The following is a 19,279-nucleotide window of genomic DNA, read 5'->3' as shown; positions in this document are numbered from 1 at the left end:
TTTATCCCGGGGGGGTTTTTGGTCTTTAGGATTAACACAGGGGGGGTTTTTGCATTTAACTCTTTTGTTTCAGGTCCCGTCTCTTTCTTTTAGGCAGATAATTCTCCTCCATCTGTTTAGCAATCAGGCCTTCATGATCATCAATCTCATCTTCAATGGCGTACAGCTGATCATTCACATGTACCATTTTTCTGTATCCACCGATTCAATCTTTGCAAAACGTTATTTGATTAATTAGAGTGGATTTGGACTGTTGTTTCTTCACCAACTCACAGCGCATGTTCACTACACTATTCCATTCATCGCTCACCAGATTTTCCAAATGCCCTAGATAATACGTATCAGTCCTGATCTTACTCCATGGCAATGGCAACTGCTCCATGGCGATTCGATTCGACGAATCGACAAGGTGTTGTTTTAAATTGGGGAGAAAGAGAATTGGCGATTTGGGAGAACGAACAACGAAGACGATTGAAATGGATTAAAATAGATTAGCCAAAACAATTAAATTAAATTAAATTTATGAGATTGAATTTCACGATTAATACGGGCCGAAACAAATTGGGTAATGGGCCGAAGCAATGTGCGAATTCAATCTCGGGTCGAATTCAAACTCATTGTATTCGGGTCAAGTTGTCCATAATAATACAACACTCAGGGTCGAATTCAAACTCATTGTATTCGGGTCAAGTTGTCCATAATAATACAACACGCTTTTGATTACAAGTAGCAACTTTTAAGATAATCAAGCAGCGCTTTCAGTCGAACTCTCCAGATTGAAGAAGCCCTATAGCCATAGCTGCAGCCACAGGAGACCTTCTGCTGCTGCCTCTCCGTCGTCTCACTCGTACAACAAACACCATCTCTAACTCTATATCGAGTAATTTCTCTCTCCTCTCTCTCTCTCTCTCTATATATATATATATATATATATATATATATATATATATATATATACACACACACACACACGCGCGCGCGCGCCTGTATATACATTTGTGGATTCACTTTTTGAGTGCGAATGTGGTTTAATTGCTTAATTTCTAGCTCGTTGTACTTGAATCCTGTTGGTTTTTGTGTTTTTCTCTATCTGAAATCATAGGTTAATTTAATGCCTTTTACATCTGAGGTTTAATTTTGTATCCAAAGCTGAATTTACTGATCGAAAGAGTGTTGTGTCAATTGTTTTGGATTGTTTCAGGCATATATTTAAGAAAAGATGGGGATCATTGAAAAGATTAAGGAAATTGAAGCCGAGATGGCACGGACTCAGAAAAATAAAGCCACAGGTAATTATTATTATTGCTGTTTATCAGTTTTGGATTGCGCTTGTTTATTTAATTGGCAATGTCTACGAATTGTGTTTTCTATTTCGACTGCTGGGATGGAAGAAGCTGGGTGTGTTTGTTATATATTGGACGAATTGAATTTTGAAACATCTATGCAATGGTAAAGAAAGCTGTGTGGAAGTGTTACGTTTTTCAATAAACTGTCAATTGGCTGTACTGAAGCATTAATTTTTGGATTTTTCTATTACATGCTGTAGTTGATCATGATGCATACTTTTTTTCGTACTCGGTAACTTCAGAGTTTGTTATGCTTATGTTGTCTAGTATTAGACACAGTCCTGATACTGATCCATTTAATTCAACTGTGCAGAATATCATTTGGGCCAGCTCAAGGCTAAGATAGCGAAGCTGAGGACACAATTGTTGGAGCCCCCAAAAGTATGAAACTTATAAACTTTCTCTATTTTTTTTGTCTGATAAATCAAAACAAGTTTGCTATGCTTGGTTTCATGCGTGGAATATGGGTTCTATTGGAAAACATTCCTCCTACAAATTCTTATACCCTATTTGTTTTCTGGCTCACTAATCAGTTTCTGAAATTAGCACATTCTGATAATTCTTCCATAATGAATCAGGGTTCTAGTGGAGCTGGCGAAGGTTTTGAAGTTACAAAGTTTGGCCATGGACGTGTTGCATTGATAGGTTTTCCCAGGTTTGTTCTCTGATTACTACAAAACGCAGACATTGAAAACGAGAATGAAGGAAAATTATAACTTCTGGCTATAGTATTAAGCTTTGATCTTAGTTAATAAGATGGTTATTTCTCCTAAATAAGAGGCTTATATGACTACTACTTTCTGTCATGTGATGCCACTCCATAACTATGTCATTCTTGTTCTGTAGGCTTGTTCAGTTAAGGTTGCTTATCCGCATATTTTCCAGCTTTATGTAGTATACTTGTAATCAAGACATATATATTGTTATTTCAGTGTAGGAAAATCAACACTTTTGACAATGTTGACGGGAACACATTCGGAAGCTGCGTCATATGAGTTTACCACTCTCACCTGCATCCCCGGTATTATTCACTACAATGATACTAAAATACAGTTGCTCGATCTTCCTGGAATCATAGAAGGTGCATCTGAAGGAAAAGGGCGTGGTAGGCAGGTTAGCAATTCAAATACAATTGATAGCACTACTTGTTATGTACCCAATGACACTGAATGAAGCAAACTTGATCAAAACCCTGATACAAACTTTTTGACTTTGATTTCAGGTCATTGCTGTCTCCAAATCATCAGATATCGTGTTGATGGTTTTGGATGCGTCGAAAGTAAGTTGTAGTACTATCAGCTGCTATTAGATAATAAGTGGATTTTCTTTTTTATCACCACCATTCTGTTCATTCTCAGTTATAAAATCGAAGTCCTCAATTTTGAAATGTTTAAGGTATGCATGCTTCTATATGTTAGTGCCTATGTGCGAATACATCTGTCACCATTCGACGGTTAACAATAGAAAAGTTACTAGTTAGTTTTAGTCGACGATAGTTGCTAGCTGTTGCAAATTGCAACAATATGAGCACAGTGCATCAGAACATAGATGATTATATACACAAATGTATGGTTCAACAGATACTCCAAACATTGTTATGATAGCCTGTCAATTCCAATGCCAATATCTATTGGCTGCTAATGTATTTTTAATTTTCTGGAGAACTCATGACTTCAGGAAGAACTAATCGGTAATATTTGTTGTCTATTTGGTGTTTTTGAGGTGAATTCAGACTCACATATTTTTGCTTGTATTAAATTTTTGTTGATGCTAAAGAAGGTTGAGGTTGATCATTTAATGAAATAAATGATTTCCTTTCAAAATAATTTGGTTTTGATATCAGCATAGTTAAATTGTTCTGTCCCTGTCTTTTTAATATTTGATATCTAATTATTTACGAACTAATAACTGCTAAGTCTATATATTATCATGTAGTTATCCGTGTGTTGATTTTTCATTTTTTTTCCGATATCTTATTATATTGTTATTATCTGGTGCATTGATTCCAATATTTTCCTTTTGCATGCTAACCTTGAAATTTTTAGAGTGAAGGTCATCGACAAATCTTAACGAAGGAGTTGGAAGCTGTTGGCTTACGACTAAACAAAACACCACCCCAAGTAATGTATTCTAAGCATTTGCCGTAGCATCTTATTTTGCATTTCCTTAGCACTTGGTTGCCTTTTATGAGTTCAATTATAGGCTTGCATGGCTTTGAGCTGAAGGCTCTTTTGGGAAGTTTGGCAAAAAGATGATCTCAATATTTCTGATGTTTGTTTAAATAGTTGTCTTGATTCTCAGAGTATTGGATTTATGCACGTCCCTATTTAGTAAGAATAAGTTTTGGTTAGGGCATCAGGTGTTTGAGCTGGTCATGGATCTGACCTTTGTACATATTCTTCAACCAACTGCCTCTACCTTATTTCTACACCCTAATGCCTCTCAGCATAAGGGACGTGGCTTGGGATCTGGACCTAGATAGATTTTTAGTTGGTAAATGTGGGCTCAAAGTTGTGGTATTTTGGAGAAGGGCAATTTTCGGTAGGTTACGACTTATGGGGCAGGGTGAAACCATCCAAACCCAACCAGCTTGCACACTCACGAATACACACACATGTTTTTGAGAAAAGTGTATAGTTATATGCGAACTAACATATAAACATAAATATGATATTCTTTCAAATTAAAGGAAGATTGAAAATCTCAAAAATACTTTATTTTTTCAATTTAGGCAAAAAAATTCTCTGATATGTTACATATTAAATTTCCAGAAATGAAAGAATGCATATGTAAGTTTGCAATAAATGCTTCTTCATCAATAACATTGTTCTTTTAATATTTTGAATGTTTTATGATATTTAAAAAAATCAAAAGTTAAACGACTTACTCCATATTGTTATGATATAGTAGAAAGGTGGACTTACATAGGAATTAGTTATTCTTCAAAAAGTGTGCTTAGTATTTAGTAGTTGTTTTTTGGATCCTTAGGTACAGAGTGATATAGAGCCTTCAGCTGCTCAACATTCTGTTGTAAACAATTTGTTGACTTTTTGGGCATTTGCACTCGCTGTTGCATCTCTACATAATGGAATGGGAAGTACACAAAAGTAGTTTAGTCCAACAGGGAAGCATCATATTATCAACGAGGTTTTTCAGTTGAGGAAAGTAGTCTTATCATAGAACAATCAGAATAGAAGGACCACATTGAGTTTCTGAGTAGTCTCTGTTAATTCTTCTTTGAATGTGGACTCGGTACTTAATTTGATCATTACTTCTGGATCTGCTTGCTAACAGATATATTTCAAAAGGAAAAAAACGGGGGGAATTTCTTTCAATAGCACTTTAGCGTTGACTCATGTGGATGAGAAGCTATGTTATCAAATATTACACGAGTACAAGATTCACAATGCAGAGGTACTCTCTCTCTCTCTCTCACTCTCTCTGAGTAGTCTCTTCCTCTTTGAATGTGGACTCGTTACTTAATTTGATCATTACATGAGTCCCGATACTTGTGTTTCACTAGTTCTAGTCTTTTGTGCACTGAATTTTCACTGGGTTTACTATTATATACGTGTAATTAGTGCTATGTTCTGGGTCTAGAAGGAGAACTCTTTAATTTTTTTAGTTCTACTTGTTTGGTAAATATTACTATATGAAGGCTTCAACAGTTACCACCAACATCCATGCTGACATTTTTTAATTAATTTTTGGAAGGTTTTGTTTCGTGAAGATGCAACGGTGGATGACCTTATAGATGTTATTGAGGGGAATCGCAAGTACATGAAGTGTGTATACGTATATAACAAGATTGATGTTGTTGGTATTGATGATGTCGACAGATTAGCACGGCAGCCTAATTCTATCGTTATCAGCTGCAACATAAGCGTACGAATCACTCACTTCTGCCATTAGACAACACAATTATTTTTCAGATTATGAAAATTGTGGCATTGCCTAAAAACACCTATCCTTATCTTATGGTTATGTCGCTTCCACAGTTGAATCTGGACAGACTGCTTGCGAAAATGTGGGAAGAGATGGGTCTTGTCAGAATATATACAAAGCCTCAAGGCCAGCAACCCGATTTCTCGGACCCAGTGGTCCTTTCTGCTGTATGCCCCTGAATATTGTAGTACATATTCTTTATGTGGAATTTTGTGTTTCTCTCGAATTGATTTAGTTTGAATCTCATGTTTGTATTTTGCTTCGCTTTTTATGATAAGAAATGTTCCACTTTTCTGTTTCGAGTTTATAGTTTTGGAATTCAAATTTCAGGGTAGAGGTGGATGCACAGTCGAAGATTTCTGTAACCACATTCATCGGAACCTGGTTAAGGATGTGAAGTATGTTTTGGTATGGGGCATAAGTGCAAGGCACTGTCCACAACATTGCGGTCTTAGTCATGTTCTTGAGGATGAGGATGTTGTACAAATAGTCAAGAAAAAGGTACACTTTTTTCTTTTTTTTTTTTTTTTTTTTTTTTTTATCTTCTCCATTTTCGACGACTTATTTCATTCGCATTCGTCAAGTTCATATACTTTTATGAAGGGTATTACCTAATACAATCACAAATCTCAAAATATAAGACGAACATCATTCATAAAAGGCATTCGATATCTTATTGTAGGAGAGAGAAGATGGAGGAGGCAAAGGTCGGTTCAAATCGCACTCGAATGCTCCTGCTCGAATTTCTGACAGAGAAAAGAAGGCTCCTTTGAAGACGTAAACCGAATTTGCTCAATATAACGGTGGATGAATTGAAGAGTTTACATAGCCGAATTTTCAGACAGGTTGAGAAAACCAATTCATATGTTTCATCATATGTAATTTTGATGAGTGTTCGTTCATCTATTTTGAAGATTGGTTATGTTACGAAAGCATTTGTCGGGATAGTAATTCGCCCGGTCTATTGTGATTTAATTATGGTGATTTTGATACCGGTGAAATCGAAAAGGACTAAAGTGACAGCATCTTTTTGTGCTTTTATCAACTTAAATTCACAACCAAAAACTTGAACTTTTTACTTGTAGTTGGTGATTTTTATTCCTTGTAATTTCTTCTACATGTAAGATACGTATTTGTTTTCAGAAAAACAAAAAAGTTTATTATGTATTTTTAATAAGAGAAGTAAGAAAAATTCAACGATAATTTGGACATAATATATGGATATTACTTATTGAAATATTCTAGATTCCCCGCAACCCCTCATTTTCATGGCAAAAATTCTCATGGAGACTAGCATGTGGCGATCAATTAGAAACGCGGTTAATGAACTTCAGTTGACAGAAAAAAAAGTGTGTTAAGAAGGCGAGTAAAAAAAGGTTCAGTTGCAGGCAGATCTCGACGCTATACACGGAGAGATGAAGTGATCTGTTGAAGAAGAATTGAACCACCTGATGAACGTCCGTCGGTCCGTAGCTGACCAGCGAAACGCATTGAAAGAGTTGATGGTGAAATTTTTTTGAGGAAGATTGTACAATTGAAGTGACGGTTCCGGATGATTTGTCTGCTATTTTTCGCTTGAAGAACGATTATGGGGTAGCATTTGAGGGATGTGAATTAGGGGAGTAAACGATTCTCGACAATGCTGATTAATTTACTCGCGTAATTCTTACATAAATTTCGGGATAGAGGATTAGGAGAACGGAGTAGTGAACTGTACGTCGACACTTGCAAGACATAACGAACTTCAAAATCGAAAGGTGAATGGTTATTTTCTGGATGGGGTTTCTCTTAGAGTTTTAGTAATGAAAGGATCGAAAAGTTGAGGATTAGTATTGGCATTATTACAATGGGTAATTGGCACTTAAATTGAATAAATAGCACTTTGCACCCTCCAATTACTATTTGCTTGGCACTTTGCACCCTAACTGACCTACAACCGATTGTTGTGGGGGTTTCACGAAGGGCAGATTTGTCTTTCTTACTTGTTACAAACTTAAATAGAGTTCTTTTACGTTTCTTCTTCAGCAATTTAACCATTCCATTTACTCAATTTGAATTACAAACTTAGATAGAGTTCAGATTGCTCGTTATATAAATTTCCCCAGCTGCTACACCATATATAAACAAACAAAACTACAAGCATATGCAGTAGCAGTGACAGCCAATGAAGCCATATATCAGAATAAAATATGCTAATTTTCACATTTAGCATAAAAATAAAAGGAGAAAGATACATAAGAAGATTTTCCTTATGGGTATCTTCCAATTCTTTAATATGGAGTTCAGTATCATAAAATCAATAAGTAACTCTTATAACTATATTATTATTGCAAATATAATTCTTGGTGTTTTTACTTTTAATCAGAAAACAAAAGTATGAGTTGTTTTCCAAATTTAAATCCAAAAGAAATAAATAATGAACAAAATATCTAAGTCGGATAGTTCGCTTTCAAACTTTTTTCGATCAGAGGAGTGCAATAACAAATATGAAGTGATCACGGTCTGAAAAGGGTATGAAGTCCCTGAAGAAGAAGAACGGTAAAGGAAAGAAATTTAAGTTTGTGAGAAATTAGAAAGACAAATATGCCCCGCTTCAAACGTGATGAAATCAGTTTTTTTAGCAAAAGAGTGTAGTAGGAGGGTGCAAAGTGCTATATATTGTTTCAATTTAAGGGTGTAAAGTGTCAAAGGCATGTAATTCAAGGGTGCAAAGTGCCAATTACCCTTATTACAATTATGCATTTTACGTGCTAATTATTTACTACATAACTGTCGGGATAGAGAATTAGGCGAACGGAGTAGTGAACTGACAACACTTGTAAGACAGAATGAACTACCAACTTCAAAATCGAAAGGTGAATAATGGCTGTTTTCTGGATGGGGAGATGGAAGAGATTTTGTAATTCAAGAAATAACGGAAGAATATAATTTTGTTTAGGAGGATTTCTTTTTGAGTTTTAGTGATGATGAAAAGGATCGAAAAGTTCAGCATCCGTATTGCATTATTACGAATTTACGATTATGCATTTTACATGCTTTTTCTTGACCTCTATTTATTTTTAATAATCTTATTATTATTAATCTTTTTGATCAATGGAAGGTTCTTTATTCGATTAATGTATCTTCTTGTTGCTATGACGACTGGGCAACGAGGCTTTATATTTCAGTTATTCGATATTTTTGAATTTAATCGTCATCCCCCGGTAAAATTTATGGTCTCGTCTACATATCATTGGAGACGACCCCTCAATTAATTTATGCACGCGGATCTTTACATTTAAATTCGTACCGTCGTATTTCATATATCAACGTTTTTTGTTTAAAGCTTTATTGCTTAGTGTCATTTTACTGCTAATTTCCCTCTTTAACTTCTCGTTTATCGCTAATTACGTCGTCAATGTGGGTATCTAATTATGGCGTGGTAAAGAACTCACTCTTTTATCTGTATTCACTTCTGTTGCTTATTATGCATTCACCACTGTTCTGAATTTAATTACCTTCTGGTTAGTTACTGTAAATGCTTAATTCTTTATTACAGCCCAATTTCTATTGACGCCCAAATATATTTAAAAAAAAGTTATTTAATAACTTAAAAGCTATTTAGGGAAGTGAGCTTATTTATCTTTAAACAAGATAATATATTAGTTCACGCTTACCTCAGAAACAAAAGAATAATGCCCACTTGAACTAGATATGTTTGACCACCTTCTTTGGGCTATATTTCTATTTAATTATGGTAATTAATTTCTCGTTAGGTCATAAATTTAATTGTTAATTAAGCTCTAGATAAATATATTGATGGCAACAGTAGAATTTATTATATTCATATAAATTTGTAATAATTGGACTTACTTAAATATTGAGAAAAAAAAAACAGAGGAAGAAACCATAAAATGATACAGTTCAAGATTGGCCTCTGTCAATTATCAGTTACTCCAGAGAAGGCAATCAACGTAGACAATGCCCGCAGATCGATCCAGTTCGCTTCCAAACGAGGCGCGGCGCTTGTCGTTTTACCTGTAAGTTCAAAGAGGCCAACTCCCTAATTGGATTTTTAGATTTTTCTGTTATTACAAGCTCTAAGAACTGTGAATTCTTATTCTTGGAAGGAAATGTGGAACTGCCCTTACTCGACCGATTATTTCGAGAGATTTGCCGAGAAATTCGACGAAAAAGACAGCACTGCATCATCCTTGAAAATGTTGTCTGAAGTTGCTTGTGAAGAAAGGATAACAATAGTTGGTGGTTCAATTCCTGAATGGAGTAGTGGTGGTAAGCTGTACAACACGTGCTTCGTGTTCGGACCTAACGGCGATTTATTAGCTAAACATAGAAAAGTAAGGGATCTATTTCCACTTAAAATGCAGAATAAATCAAGATTAGATAATTAACGATCGTTTCTTGCAGATGCATTTGTTCGATATTAATGCTCCGGGGGATATCTCATTCAACGAGTCAGATACGTTTTCGGCTGGATCTTCGCCCACCATTGTCGATACTCGTGAGATTTTTTAATCTTCGTGTACCATAATTGTGTGAATCTTGAACAATGTGAATACATCTATCTCGTGTATTTTTCTTAAGATGCAATGTTTAATGTACAGATGTTGGTAGAATCGGAATAGGTATTTGCCACGATATACGTTTCCCTGAGCTCGCAATGTTGTACAGAGCTAAAGGTATTCCTTTTTTCCTTAAACTCCACAAACGATTGCTGTAATAAATAAATAAAAAATCGGTACGATTATAAATAGGTGCTCATTTGATTTGCTACCCTGGAGCTTTCAACATGAGTACCGGTGAAGCACTATGGGAACTGGAGCAAAGAGCAAGGCATGTATTTTAATTAGTCTTTATCAACATTTTCGTTCGATCTTTTCAATTTTTCTTCCAAAAAATAAATTATTTTGCTTTTTTTTTGGAAAATTTCAGGGCATTGGATAATCAGGTACTTTGATCACGAGTCGATATTTGGTGAAACTTTTGATGTTTTGTTTATATGCAAATGAATTCACCGTATGCAATTTCTTGTTAGTTGTTCGTTGCGACTTGCTCACCGTCTCGGGATTCTGATGGTTCTTATCAGATATGGGGTCATTCTACTCTTGTTAATCCGGTATGTGACGACTAAATTAAACTTTCTTTTTCACTTTGAATAAATATAAGAACGATTGATCGACGGACTAGGTAACTAGATTATGTTGATTGATCGATTAAGCAGTAGTGTGGTGAAACGAAAGGTTTACGGAAATTCGATAGCAACATACAACAAGTACTTAGTATGTTGATTGTTTATGCCAATTTGATCAGTTGGGTGAAATTATCGCAACCTCGGAACATGATCAAACAATCGTAATTGCTGAAGTTGATTATTCTGCAATCCAATCCACAAGGTAATTAATGATTTTTTCATAATCTTTTTTCGGTTTTTGTTGTGTAATGTCTAAAGCTTCGTTTTATTGTATATAAATATTTTTGTTTACTGTTTCCAGGGAAAGCATCCCGATTCTGAAGCAACGGCGCAACGATGTGTATCAGTTGATTGATCACCATACTATCTGAATGCAGCATCTTCTTGGTTATAACTTATAAATATCTTCTTATTTAAATTTATTTAAATTTAAGTAGTTGATTAATAAAACAGCATAATTAAAAGTCTACATTCAATAAAAATGTGAGAAATAAATAATCAAATTCAGTAATTTCACTTGCTAGAAATGAAGTTTTGGGCTTAAGCCCAATTTCAAGCCCACGATTCAACTTTTCGAAGTCTCCTTGTTGATACTTTCTATTTACAGTATAATCTTAATAAATTAATACTCGATGAATTAGTAGTCTTGCTTAAGTAATAATTTCTTTTGGTCCCGACTCGGTAAAAATGTATTAAATTATCAGTTCGACAATTTAATATTTCGCAAAAGCAATATAATTTTGTTAGTCCATACTGTATTAATTTATAGAGGCTTAATTGTACGTATTTTAACTTCAAATTTTCCTTTGCGGATCCTGTAATTGGATAATATTTCAATTCCAGAAACTCAAATATAATAATATATTAATTTACTCGTTCAAAAAATAAAAAAATAAAATATATAGTTAAATTTACAAAGACTTGAAAACAAAGTTATAAGAGATTATTATGAAAATGACTTGAGCATGGAATCCTACTTCTTTTATTCATCATTGATGCTTTGGTTTCACACCTTTCTCCCTCCATTTCATCAATAAAAAATCTCACATGAAAAATGAATAAATAAAAAAATGAAGAAATTAAATCATGTTTCTTTTATTTTATGCACCTATAAATTCAAAGGAATTAAATAGTAGAAAAGTCTTTCATATTGGAAAAATATTTGTGACAAGGACTTATGCCTAAACTTTAGTGTATAAACACAAAGAAACAAAATGAAAGCCGTTATCAACTATATCTTTTTGCAAACCTTTCATTTTCATGATAAGTATATGTATTTATTTCATAATCTTTGATAATTAGCCCAATGAGAGAGGTTTAATTGTCTTAATCATATCATAAAACTGAAATGATTTGTGCAGGCACAAATTAAACATTCAGGCACATTTTTTACCATTTCTCAAAAACCAAAAGGTAAAAAACTCAAAAAACTCTCTCTACCCTTTCGATTTTCTTTCGCAAAGCCCGTGCAAATCGTCAACAGATCGGAGGTAATTTTTACGTTTTTACGATCCTCATGTTATGTAGATTACGAATCCGAAAAAAAAACGAAAAAAAACCGCACTTGGGGACGCTCGCGCGATTTTACGCGAGCGCATCCACTTCGCTCGCGTAAAATTGCACGAGCGTATGAATTTAATTTTTTTTTTTTTTTTTTTTTTTTTTTATTAAAAACCGGCTTTTAAGTTGCTCGCGTGGATTTACACGAGCGCATCCACTGCGCTCGTGTAAATCCACGCGAGCAACTTAATTTTAATTTTTTTTTTTTTTTTTTTTTTTTTTTTTTTAAATTAATTTAAAAATCTGCATTTGTTCTCCTCACGCAAAAATGCACGAGCATTTCAACAGTACTCGCCTGATTTCACACGAGCACTGTTGAAATGCTCGTGCATTTTTGCGCGAGCAGAACCAATTTTTTTTTTTTTTTTTTTTTTTTTTCGTTTCATTATTTAAATGTTTTTTTTATATTAAATGAAATATTAATAAAGTGTTTATTTAAAATGTAGATGGCAGGAGGCCGGGGGAAAAGTCTTATGAGTCAAGTTGCCGGTAAAGGCAAGAGCTTAATGAAAGCCGTGAGCGGAAAGGGTGACAATCCGGAAGATCCGGATCGCATTGGAGACCGAGATGTCCTTGCTTCCGCCCGTAGAAGAAAGCAGTTAGCTCGAGAAGCAGCGTTACAGCGGGAAGATGAGAGATTGAGACGAGAAGCTGTTGCAGCTGGAGCCGGACCCTGTCGACCTACACACGATCTCCAGCTAGCTCGTAGTACATTGCCACATGCCGACGATGATGATGACCACAACAACAATCCAGATAATATGGATACTGACGAGGAGGTGGAGGAAGATGATGTACATCAGGATCGTAAAGCTGGTCGTGCCTTACCCTTTCCGCAGCTGCCTGGTCCGGCGTACTTGGAGGGTCCGTGCGATGGAGGGCCGCAAAATTTAGAGTTTATGCGATGGTTCAAGTCGCATATAGCGATGTACATTTGGGAAGGATATGTAAGTTTTTCTGTCAACACGTGCTTTACATAATTCTTATATTATTCATTATTTTTAGCTAACAATACATGCAATATTTTTCAGGAGCGCCGTGAAACTACACGGTGCGAGTCGAGGACCAAAGCACTCGAGGACTACCGCGGCCCGCAGGATAACACGATGATTGCGAGGCTGGAGGCAACAGATCTTTACCACTTACGAGACTGTTTTCTGAAGAAGATGAACAAGAACCTCATGCTAGCTTTCGTGGAGAGGTGGCAGCCGGAGACGAACAGTTTCCACATGCCATGGGGCGAGATGACGATCACGCTCCACGATGTCGCTTTCATCATGGGGTTGCGGCTGGACGGACCAGCAGTTTCTGAAATTCGCCCGGTAGAAGAGTGCTCACAGAGTCTTGCATCTGTATTGGGTCTCGGTCTGATGGACACCAATGACATGTTTCGAAACAAGGGAGTTGGTTGGGTTAAGGTGAGAGATCAGTTGACCCTTCCCTCCGCCACAGACGAGAAGAAGATGAAGGGCTACTTGATGTTTCTGCTTGGGTCTGTTTTGTTTGTAGACAAAACAGGGTGTAACATGAAGCCGTGGTGGATCCATTTTACCAACGATCTCGATAATGTCGGCAAGTATTCGTGGGCTTCGGCATGCTTAGCAAACATGTACCGCCAATTGGGTATTGCCACCCGCGCTGGGATGAACAGTCTCTGTGGATGTGTTATTCTCCTTCTGGTACGTGTAATTATTTATTAGTAATTATTTATTTATTTAAACTTCTATTTTATTTATTTATTCATTGGTGTTTGTTTTCAGTGCTGGATCTTTGAGCATTTCCCCTGCTTTCGACCACCTCTTTCCCGTTCATATGCCGAGTTTGAGCCTCGATGCAGAAGGTGGGCCCATGGTGGAGGCAATAAAACCACGCTGCAGGAATACCGGAAAATACTCGACGCCATGACCGAAAGAGATGTGAGTAATAATTTTTCTAATTATGTCTATAGTAGAGTTACGGATTTTTCTAATTAGTTTAAAATATGCTTAGGTTTGTTGGACCCCGTATGGTACCGGTGCACATTACTTACACCCTCGGAGCATGTATTACGGCACAATACAGTTCATGGATATAGTGGAGCCGTACATGCCCGACCGAGCGTTGCGGCAGTTTGGAAGAGTCCAGACTATTCCTTTCCCGATAATTGAATCGAACTTGCCACATAACCGCGGCTTGTTTGGCGCGGGATACAAAGTCACTTTCCACGCTCCTGGCGGCATGTGGCAGAACGAGTACGCCAACTTCATTGACCTGTCGCAATACCCTGAAGCCTGGCCGCCGGAAACAGTTGCCGAGGAGTACATGAAGTGGTACATCGAGCGGACGCACCGGTTCATTAGCAACCCTGATAGAGTTCCGCCTGCAGAACGGGTTGTTGCTGCGGTGCCGCCAGACCAGCCGTTCGCCAACGATATAGCTCGGCTCCTAGTTCCGATCGTGTTCGGTTTGACTGGTGACGACGCAGCAGAGGCATTCCTGAGCATTCAGCCGCAGTTGAGGGACTTGTTGACGCCACATGCCCACTATTTGCGTCTCTTACCTAGGAGAGGTCGCGGGGGAGGTCCGAGGACTCGGGGTCGGGGGTCGAGGGGTGGACAGTAGGACATGTTATCTATTTGTGTATTAGTTTCGGATTTTTTGCACCTGACAATTGGTATTCGTGTGTTGTGATTTGTTGTTTGTTTTCGAATTTAGTTTTTTGTACGGATGTTTCATTTTGGATTTGCGGATATTTCTTATTTGCCCGTATTTAGTTATTTAGTTATTTGTACGGATTATAATTATGTTGTATCGAACGAAGTTATTTAGTTATTTGTACGGATTATAATTATGTTGTATCGAACGAAGTTATTTAGTATTAACGGGATTTAAAAAATAAAAAAATAAAAAAAAAAAAATAATTTTTTTCTCTGCTCGTGCGTTTTCACACGAACAGAGGTGTTCTGCTCGTGTGAAAACACACGTGCAGAACGCCTCTGTGCGTGTGAAAACGCACGAGCGTATTTCCACGTAATCTTTTTTTTTTTTTTTTTTAATTTTTTTTTTTAAAAAAACCAAAAAAAAAAAAAAATAATATTTAATACGTTCGTGCGTTTTCACACGCACAGAGGCGTTCTGCACGTGTGTTTTCACACGAGCAGAACACCTCTGTTCGTGTGAAAACGCACGAGCAGAGCAAAAAATTATTTTTTTTTTTTTATTTTTTTTTTTTTTAAATCCCGTTAATACTACAAATAAAAATATAATTTCGTTCGATACAACATAATTATAATCCGTACAAATAACTAAATAAGTAAGTCCGATAACAACGTAAACAAAATTACAATAATACAGTACTACCTATGCCTAGAAGTCAACGTCGTCCAAAAAGCAAGTCGATCCGCGTAAAAATCTCGTAGAGGTAGTAAATTGGGAGCTGCAAAATACCTCCACTGAGGATGGAGACGAGGAAGAGGGCATGAAACCGGTACTCGTATGATCATAAAATGATCGTTATGTAGCAACATAGGAATAATACGTGATAACGCGGGGTTCCCAACTAGTGGTAGGTGAGTGATGCTACCCCGTTCAGTGAATATTAATACCATTGCGTTGTATCTTGTAGCGATCGCCAACCCCATATCTGTTGACATCCATTTCGTCCGTGGCGCCGGTCCCCTCTCATGACTGCATGTCAAGATATAATCAGCGACTGTATTTCGACCCCCCTCATCCCCACAAAAAATAGTAGCATATAGATTGTAACGCTCCATAAACTCCTCAACCAAGTCAGTTCTGACTTGTGGCCATCTCTCTTGACTGCCGTAAACAACTTCGGCTATGCATCGGTAGCCACAATTTCCATCGGCCCTCACATTAACATATGAGGCTATGGACTGTGCGAGAAACGGAGGAAGGAAGGAAAAGAAATTGACCCGGTCGCCGACAGTAACAACTGATTCTTCCGTCGATTTAGTACATCCGCGAGGACGACCTTTAACCTTTGACTCTGGCGTATCAGCTTTAAATTTTGAGTCTGGCGTTCTTTCGGTCGGGGTTTTGCGACCCTTAGAGCCGGAAGAAGATTTAACTTCGGATTTCCGATTCATCGTGTGCTCATATCCGGACAAGTACCTCTTCATCGAGTTATTCTTAGGTCGTCCCTTGGCCTTCACAAATGTCGGCTCTTGTAAATGCGTTGAAGAAGGATTATTTAGGTCCCGTAAATAGTCGGCCGCATTTTTTTGGGACATGTAATCTTTGTTTGATAACTTCTCGAACTCATCGAGAAGAACTTTCTTAATTGCAACTGTGCGATCAAACGGTTCCTCCTCATCCTCCCATGGATCCGACTTTGGCTCGACAACCAACGTTCTCCAGAATGGATGTAACTGTTGCGGATAAAAAGTATCTCCCTCAGCAATTTTAACTGCAATCATACACGCACACGGGAGTCCGTGGGTTCGACTTAGGTAACAGTTGCAACTATCCGGATTATTTTCTAATTTTTCGTACTCTTTATCCAACAGGTCCAGTGCTTTGTGTGATACGTTACATACCAAAGCACCGAAGCACGACAGTGAAGTACTGTACATCCTGACTGTTCTACTGCTTTCATTTTCCACCTTCAATTCATTAATTTGAAGGTCAACTTGCGCATCTAGTGCATTTTGAACTGTATCCATAGCTCCAGTCGATGTTTGGATCCAACGCTTCGATGCACGATGTGCACTCTCTACTCTGTTTCGAGAAAACACTCAAATAATGAATAAATGTAACATGTGTATAAAAGATTGTACGTAACGAGTTTATAGTAAAATCAATTTATATACCTGTTAGTCGTCGTGTTACCGAAATGAACGATGTTGTTGGTCCAACACTTAACAAATCTCTCCTTATAAATCAACCACGTTTCATTGATGTAAGTTATCAGCTTCGGATATTGCCCGTACAAACTAACTATCTCTCTATAGTTGCATTCGTATTCTTCCTCAGTCTCAGATTCGACTAACTTTGCCCACACCGTCCTCCGGAACAGTACACCCAACTTGGTGTTACCCAAGAATTTTGACGCGTTTGCCTCAACGTTTCTGTTTATGTGATATAAACATAACATGTGATGCGAATGTGGAAACACGTTTGGCAATGCTTTCAGTAGGCCCAGCTCACGATCTGTCAGTATCACTTCTGGTTCTATCCCGATTGGTAATATGTCTCGCAAACATCGCAATGTCCATGCATAAGTGTCCCCATCTTCACGTGACATAAAAGCAACGGCAATAGTGAAGTTCCTTCCCACGGGAGTAACCCCAATGATCTCCAAAAGAGGCATTTCATATCTACATGAAGGTAATTATAATTTAGTCAACTCTTACATATATATATATATATATATAATAAATGTAATACACATTTAAATAATTATTACCTGTTAGTCTTGTACGTGCAATCCATCAGGATGACGTATGGAAATAACTGCAAAAGCTTTATTGAATCAGGGTGCGCAAACATAACGTCTTGCACTGTATCACCAGCTGGATTTGTTCGATGCCATTTGCTGTATCCACTCTCACTTAGTTCGTGCCACAGATGTTGTATAACTGTTTTTCCTTTCATTTCCTCTCGTCTAATTTTCTGTGATTCATTGTACACTTCTCTCAAGGACGCAGCCGTATCCGGATTCATCTGCCTCAGATGATGCAAAATTTCCTTCGGCTTCACATGGCTCTTTTTCAGTATCTTTGTCACTTCTCGTTGCTCTTCAGTCAGGCGACTTAGCGAACGTAGTCCTTGTGGATATTTATGAGGATTATGATTGTGCTTGCCATTTTTGATGGTAAGGCGCCATAATCCATCACGACCCTCTTTACCCCATAGCGCAAAAGGGCATTTACACTTTATTGAACCGGACTTCCGGCTTGTTTCGACCTCTGCATTTTTTCCTCGACTCTTATAGGCTCTTTTGCAAGTTAAATACTGTCGGCCTTCGTGGTAAGACTGTCGCCTAATCTCATGTCCATGACTGATGGCCATATTCATCGCCCACTCGACTAGTGCATCTTTACTATCAAATGCAGTCGAAATTGTGAAAAATTCACTGAAATCATGTAGCTCGAATGTTTCAATATCTTCATCCACATCTATGTATACTTCCTGTTTTTATATTAATGTAATTAGCAAATTATAAAACTAAAGGATAAAACTAAAAAAAAAAAAAAAAATTGTGGTGCTCGTGTGATTTCACACGAACAGAGAGGTTCTGCTCGTGTGATTTCACACGAGCAAACCTCCTCTGCTCGTGTGAAATCACACGAGCTAATTAAAAAAAAAAAAAAATTATTCTTGAGCTCGTGTGAATTTACGCGAGCACTTGCCAAGTGCTCGCGTAAATTCACACGAGCTCAAGAATAAAAAAATTGTTCTTGAGCTCGTGTGAATTTACGCGAGCACTTGGCAAGTGCTCACGTAAATTCACACGAGTAGATGAATTTTCGGGAAAAAAACGAAAAACTTACATTCGGGTCTAAGTTGTTTGGATCCATCGCAAAAATTGTTGAATATCTGAAATTTTTCACTTTGAATGTTGAGTTTTCTTTTTTTATAGGATTTGGTAGGAATAGTACAAAAGGTAAATAGTTATGGTAAAAAGGTAAAAAACCATGGTAAAAAAGTGCCTGAATGTTTAATTTGGCCTGCGTATATCACCACCCATCATAAAAACACACCGAAAATTGGACTTTAATTAGTGTGGAAGAAAGAAACGTTTCCGCTTTAACTTTCTACTTTTGGTACTTCGATATTTTAATTAAGTATTCCTAAAATAAATAAAGAATAAACTTATTCCATCTCTTGTTCTAACATCGTAGATCTTGTGTACCATAAATGTATATTAGTGGTCAAATCTACGTTAATTCAGTAAAATTTGACACTACGTAGATCTTTGTTATTTATCTACGTACCAACATAAGTGTATTAATTTTTTTTTTCATAAATAAATGATAAAAAGAGTCATGAAAGAGAAACCTAATTGGATAGTGACACAAGCTTTTGTTGCACTATGATATGTGACAAAATCTATGGTAGGGCATTTCCTAAATCAATTTGAAAACTACCCATAATTTTAATTTGGACAAAATTCCCACCTAAGTGCCATAACACCTTACACACTTCAATATCACCCCATAGAAAAAATGAAATTGAGTCTTAATCAGCAAATATTTTTATAATTATATGCATGACTCGACAAGTTGAGACACGT

The 19,279-nt window shown here is 36.9% G+C and overlaps 3 protein-coding genes across 3 annotated transcripts; 2 read left to right on the top strand and 1 right to left on the bottom strand.

Annotated features, from left to right (window-relative positions):
• Positions 1-674: 674 nt before the first annotated feature.
• DRG1 (developmentally regulated G-protein 1) lies at positions 675-6,356 on the top strand. Its single transcript, XM_013001218.2, has 12 exons — positions 675-880; positions 1,202-1,289; positions 1,660-1,727; positions 1,925-2,001; positions 2,279-2,459; positions 2,569-2,625; positions 3,392-3,466; positions 4,641-4,760; positions 5,061-5,231; positions 5,345-5,458; positions 5,622-5,792; positions 5,974-6,356. Exons 2-12 carry the CDS (start codon positions 1,220-1,222, stop codon positions 6,070-6,072), a joined length of 1,203 nt encoding a protein of 400 aa, XP_012856672.1. The 5' UTR covers positions 675-880; positions 1,202-1,219; the 3' UTR covers positions 6,073-6,356.
• A 2,241-nt stretch (positions 6,357-8,597) lies between these two features.
• On the top strand, positions 8,598-11,038 carry LOC105975574 (omega-amidase, chloroplastic). The gene is made up of 10 exons (XM_013000775.2): positions 8,598-8,712; positions 9,169-9,310; positions 9,401-9,628; positions 9,699-9,792; positions 9,896-9,970; positions 10,046-10,124; positions 10,224-10,239; positions 10,327-10,407; positions 10,602-10,684; positions 10,784-11,038. The coding sequence occupies exons 2-10, from the start codon at positions 9,185-9,187 to the stop codon at positions 10,851-10,853; spliced, it is 852 nt and encodes a 283-aa protein (XP_012856229.2). The 5' UTR covers positions 8,598-8,712; positions 9,169-9,184; the 3' UTR covers positions 10,854-11,038.
• A 4,339-nt stretch (positions 11,039-15,377) lies between these two features.
• Positions 15,378-18,735, bottom strand: LOC105965403 (uncharacterized). The gene is made up of 4 exons (XM_088822806.1): positions 18,537-18,735; positions 17,450-18,174; positions 16,854-17,360; positions 15,378-16,761 (listed from the first exon to the last, which is right to left on the bottom strand). The coding sequence occupies exons 1-4, from the start codon at positions 18,561-18,563 to the stop codon at positions 15,378-15,380; spliced, it is 2,643 nt and encodes an 880-aa protein (XP_088678932.1). The 5' UTR covers positions 18,564-18,735.
• Between the last annotated feature and the right edge of the window lie 544 nt (positions 18,736-19,279).

This window comes from Erythranthe guttata, chromosome 9 (genome assembly GCF_056151865.1).
Source record: "Erythranthe guttata isolate IM_541 chromosome 9, IM_541, whole genome shotgun sequence".
In the NCBI taxonomy this organism is placed as follows: Eukaryota; Viridiplantae; Streptophyta; class Magnoliopsida; order Lamiales; family Phrymaceae; genus Erythranthe; species Erythranthe guttata.
Note: the sequence above shows the minus strand (reverse complement) of the source record. Positions and strands in the feature narration are given on the sequence as shown.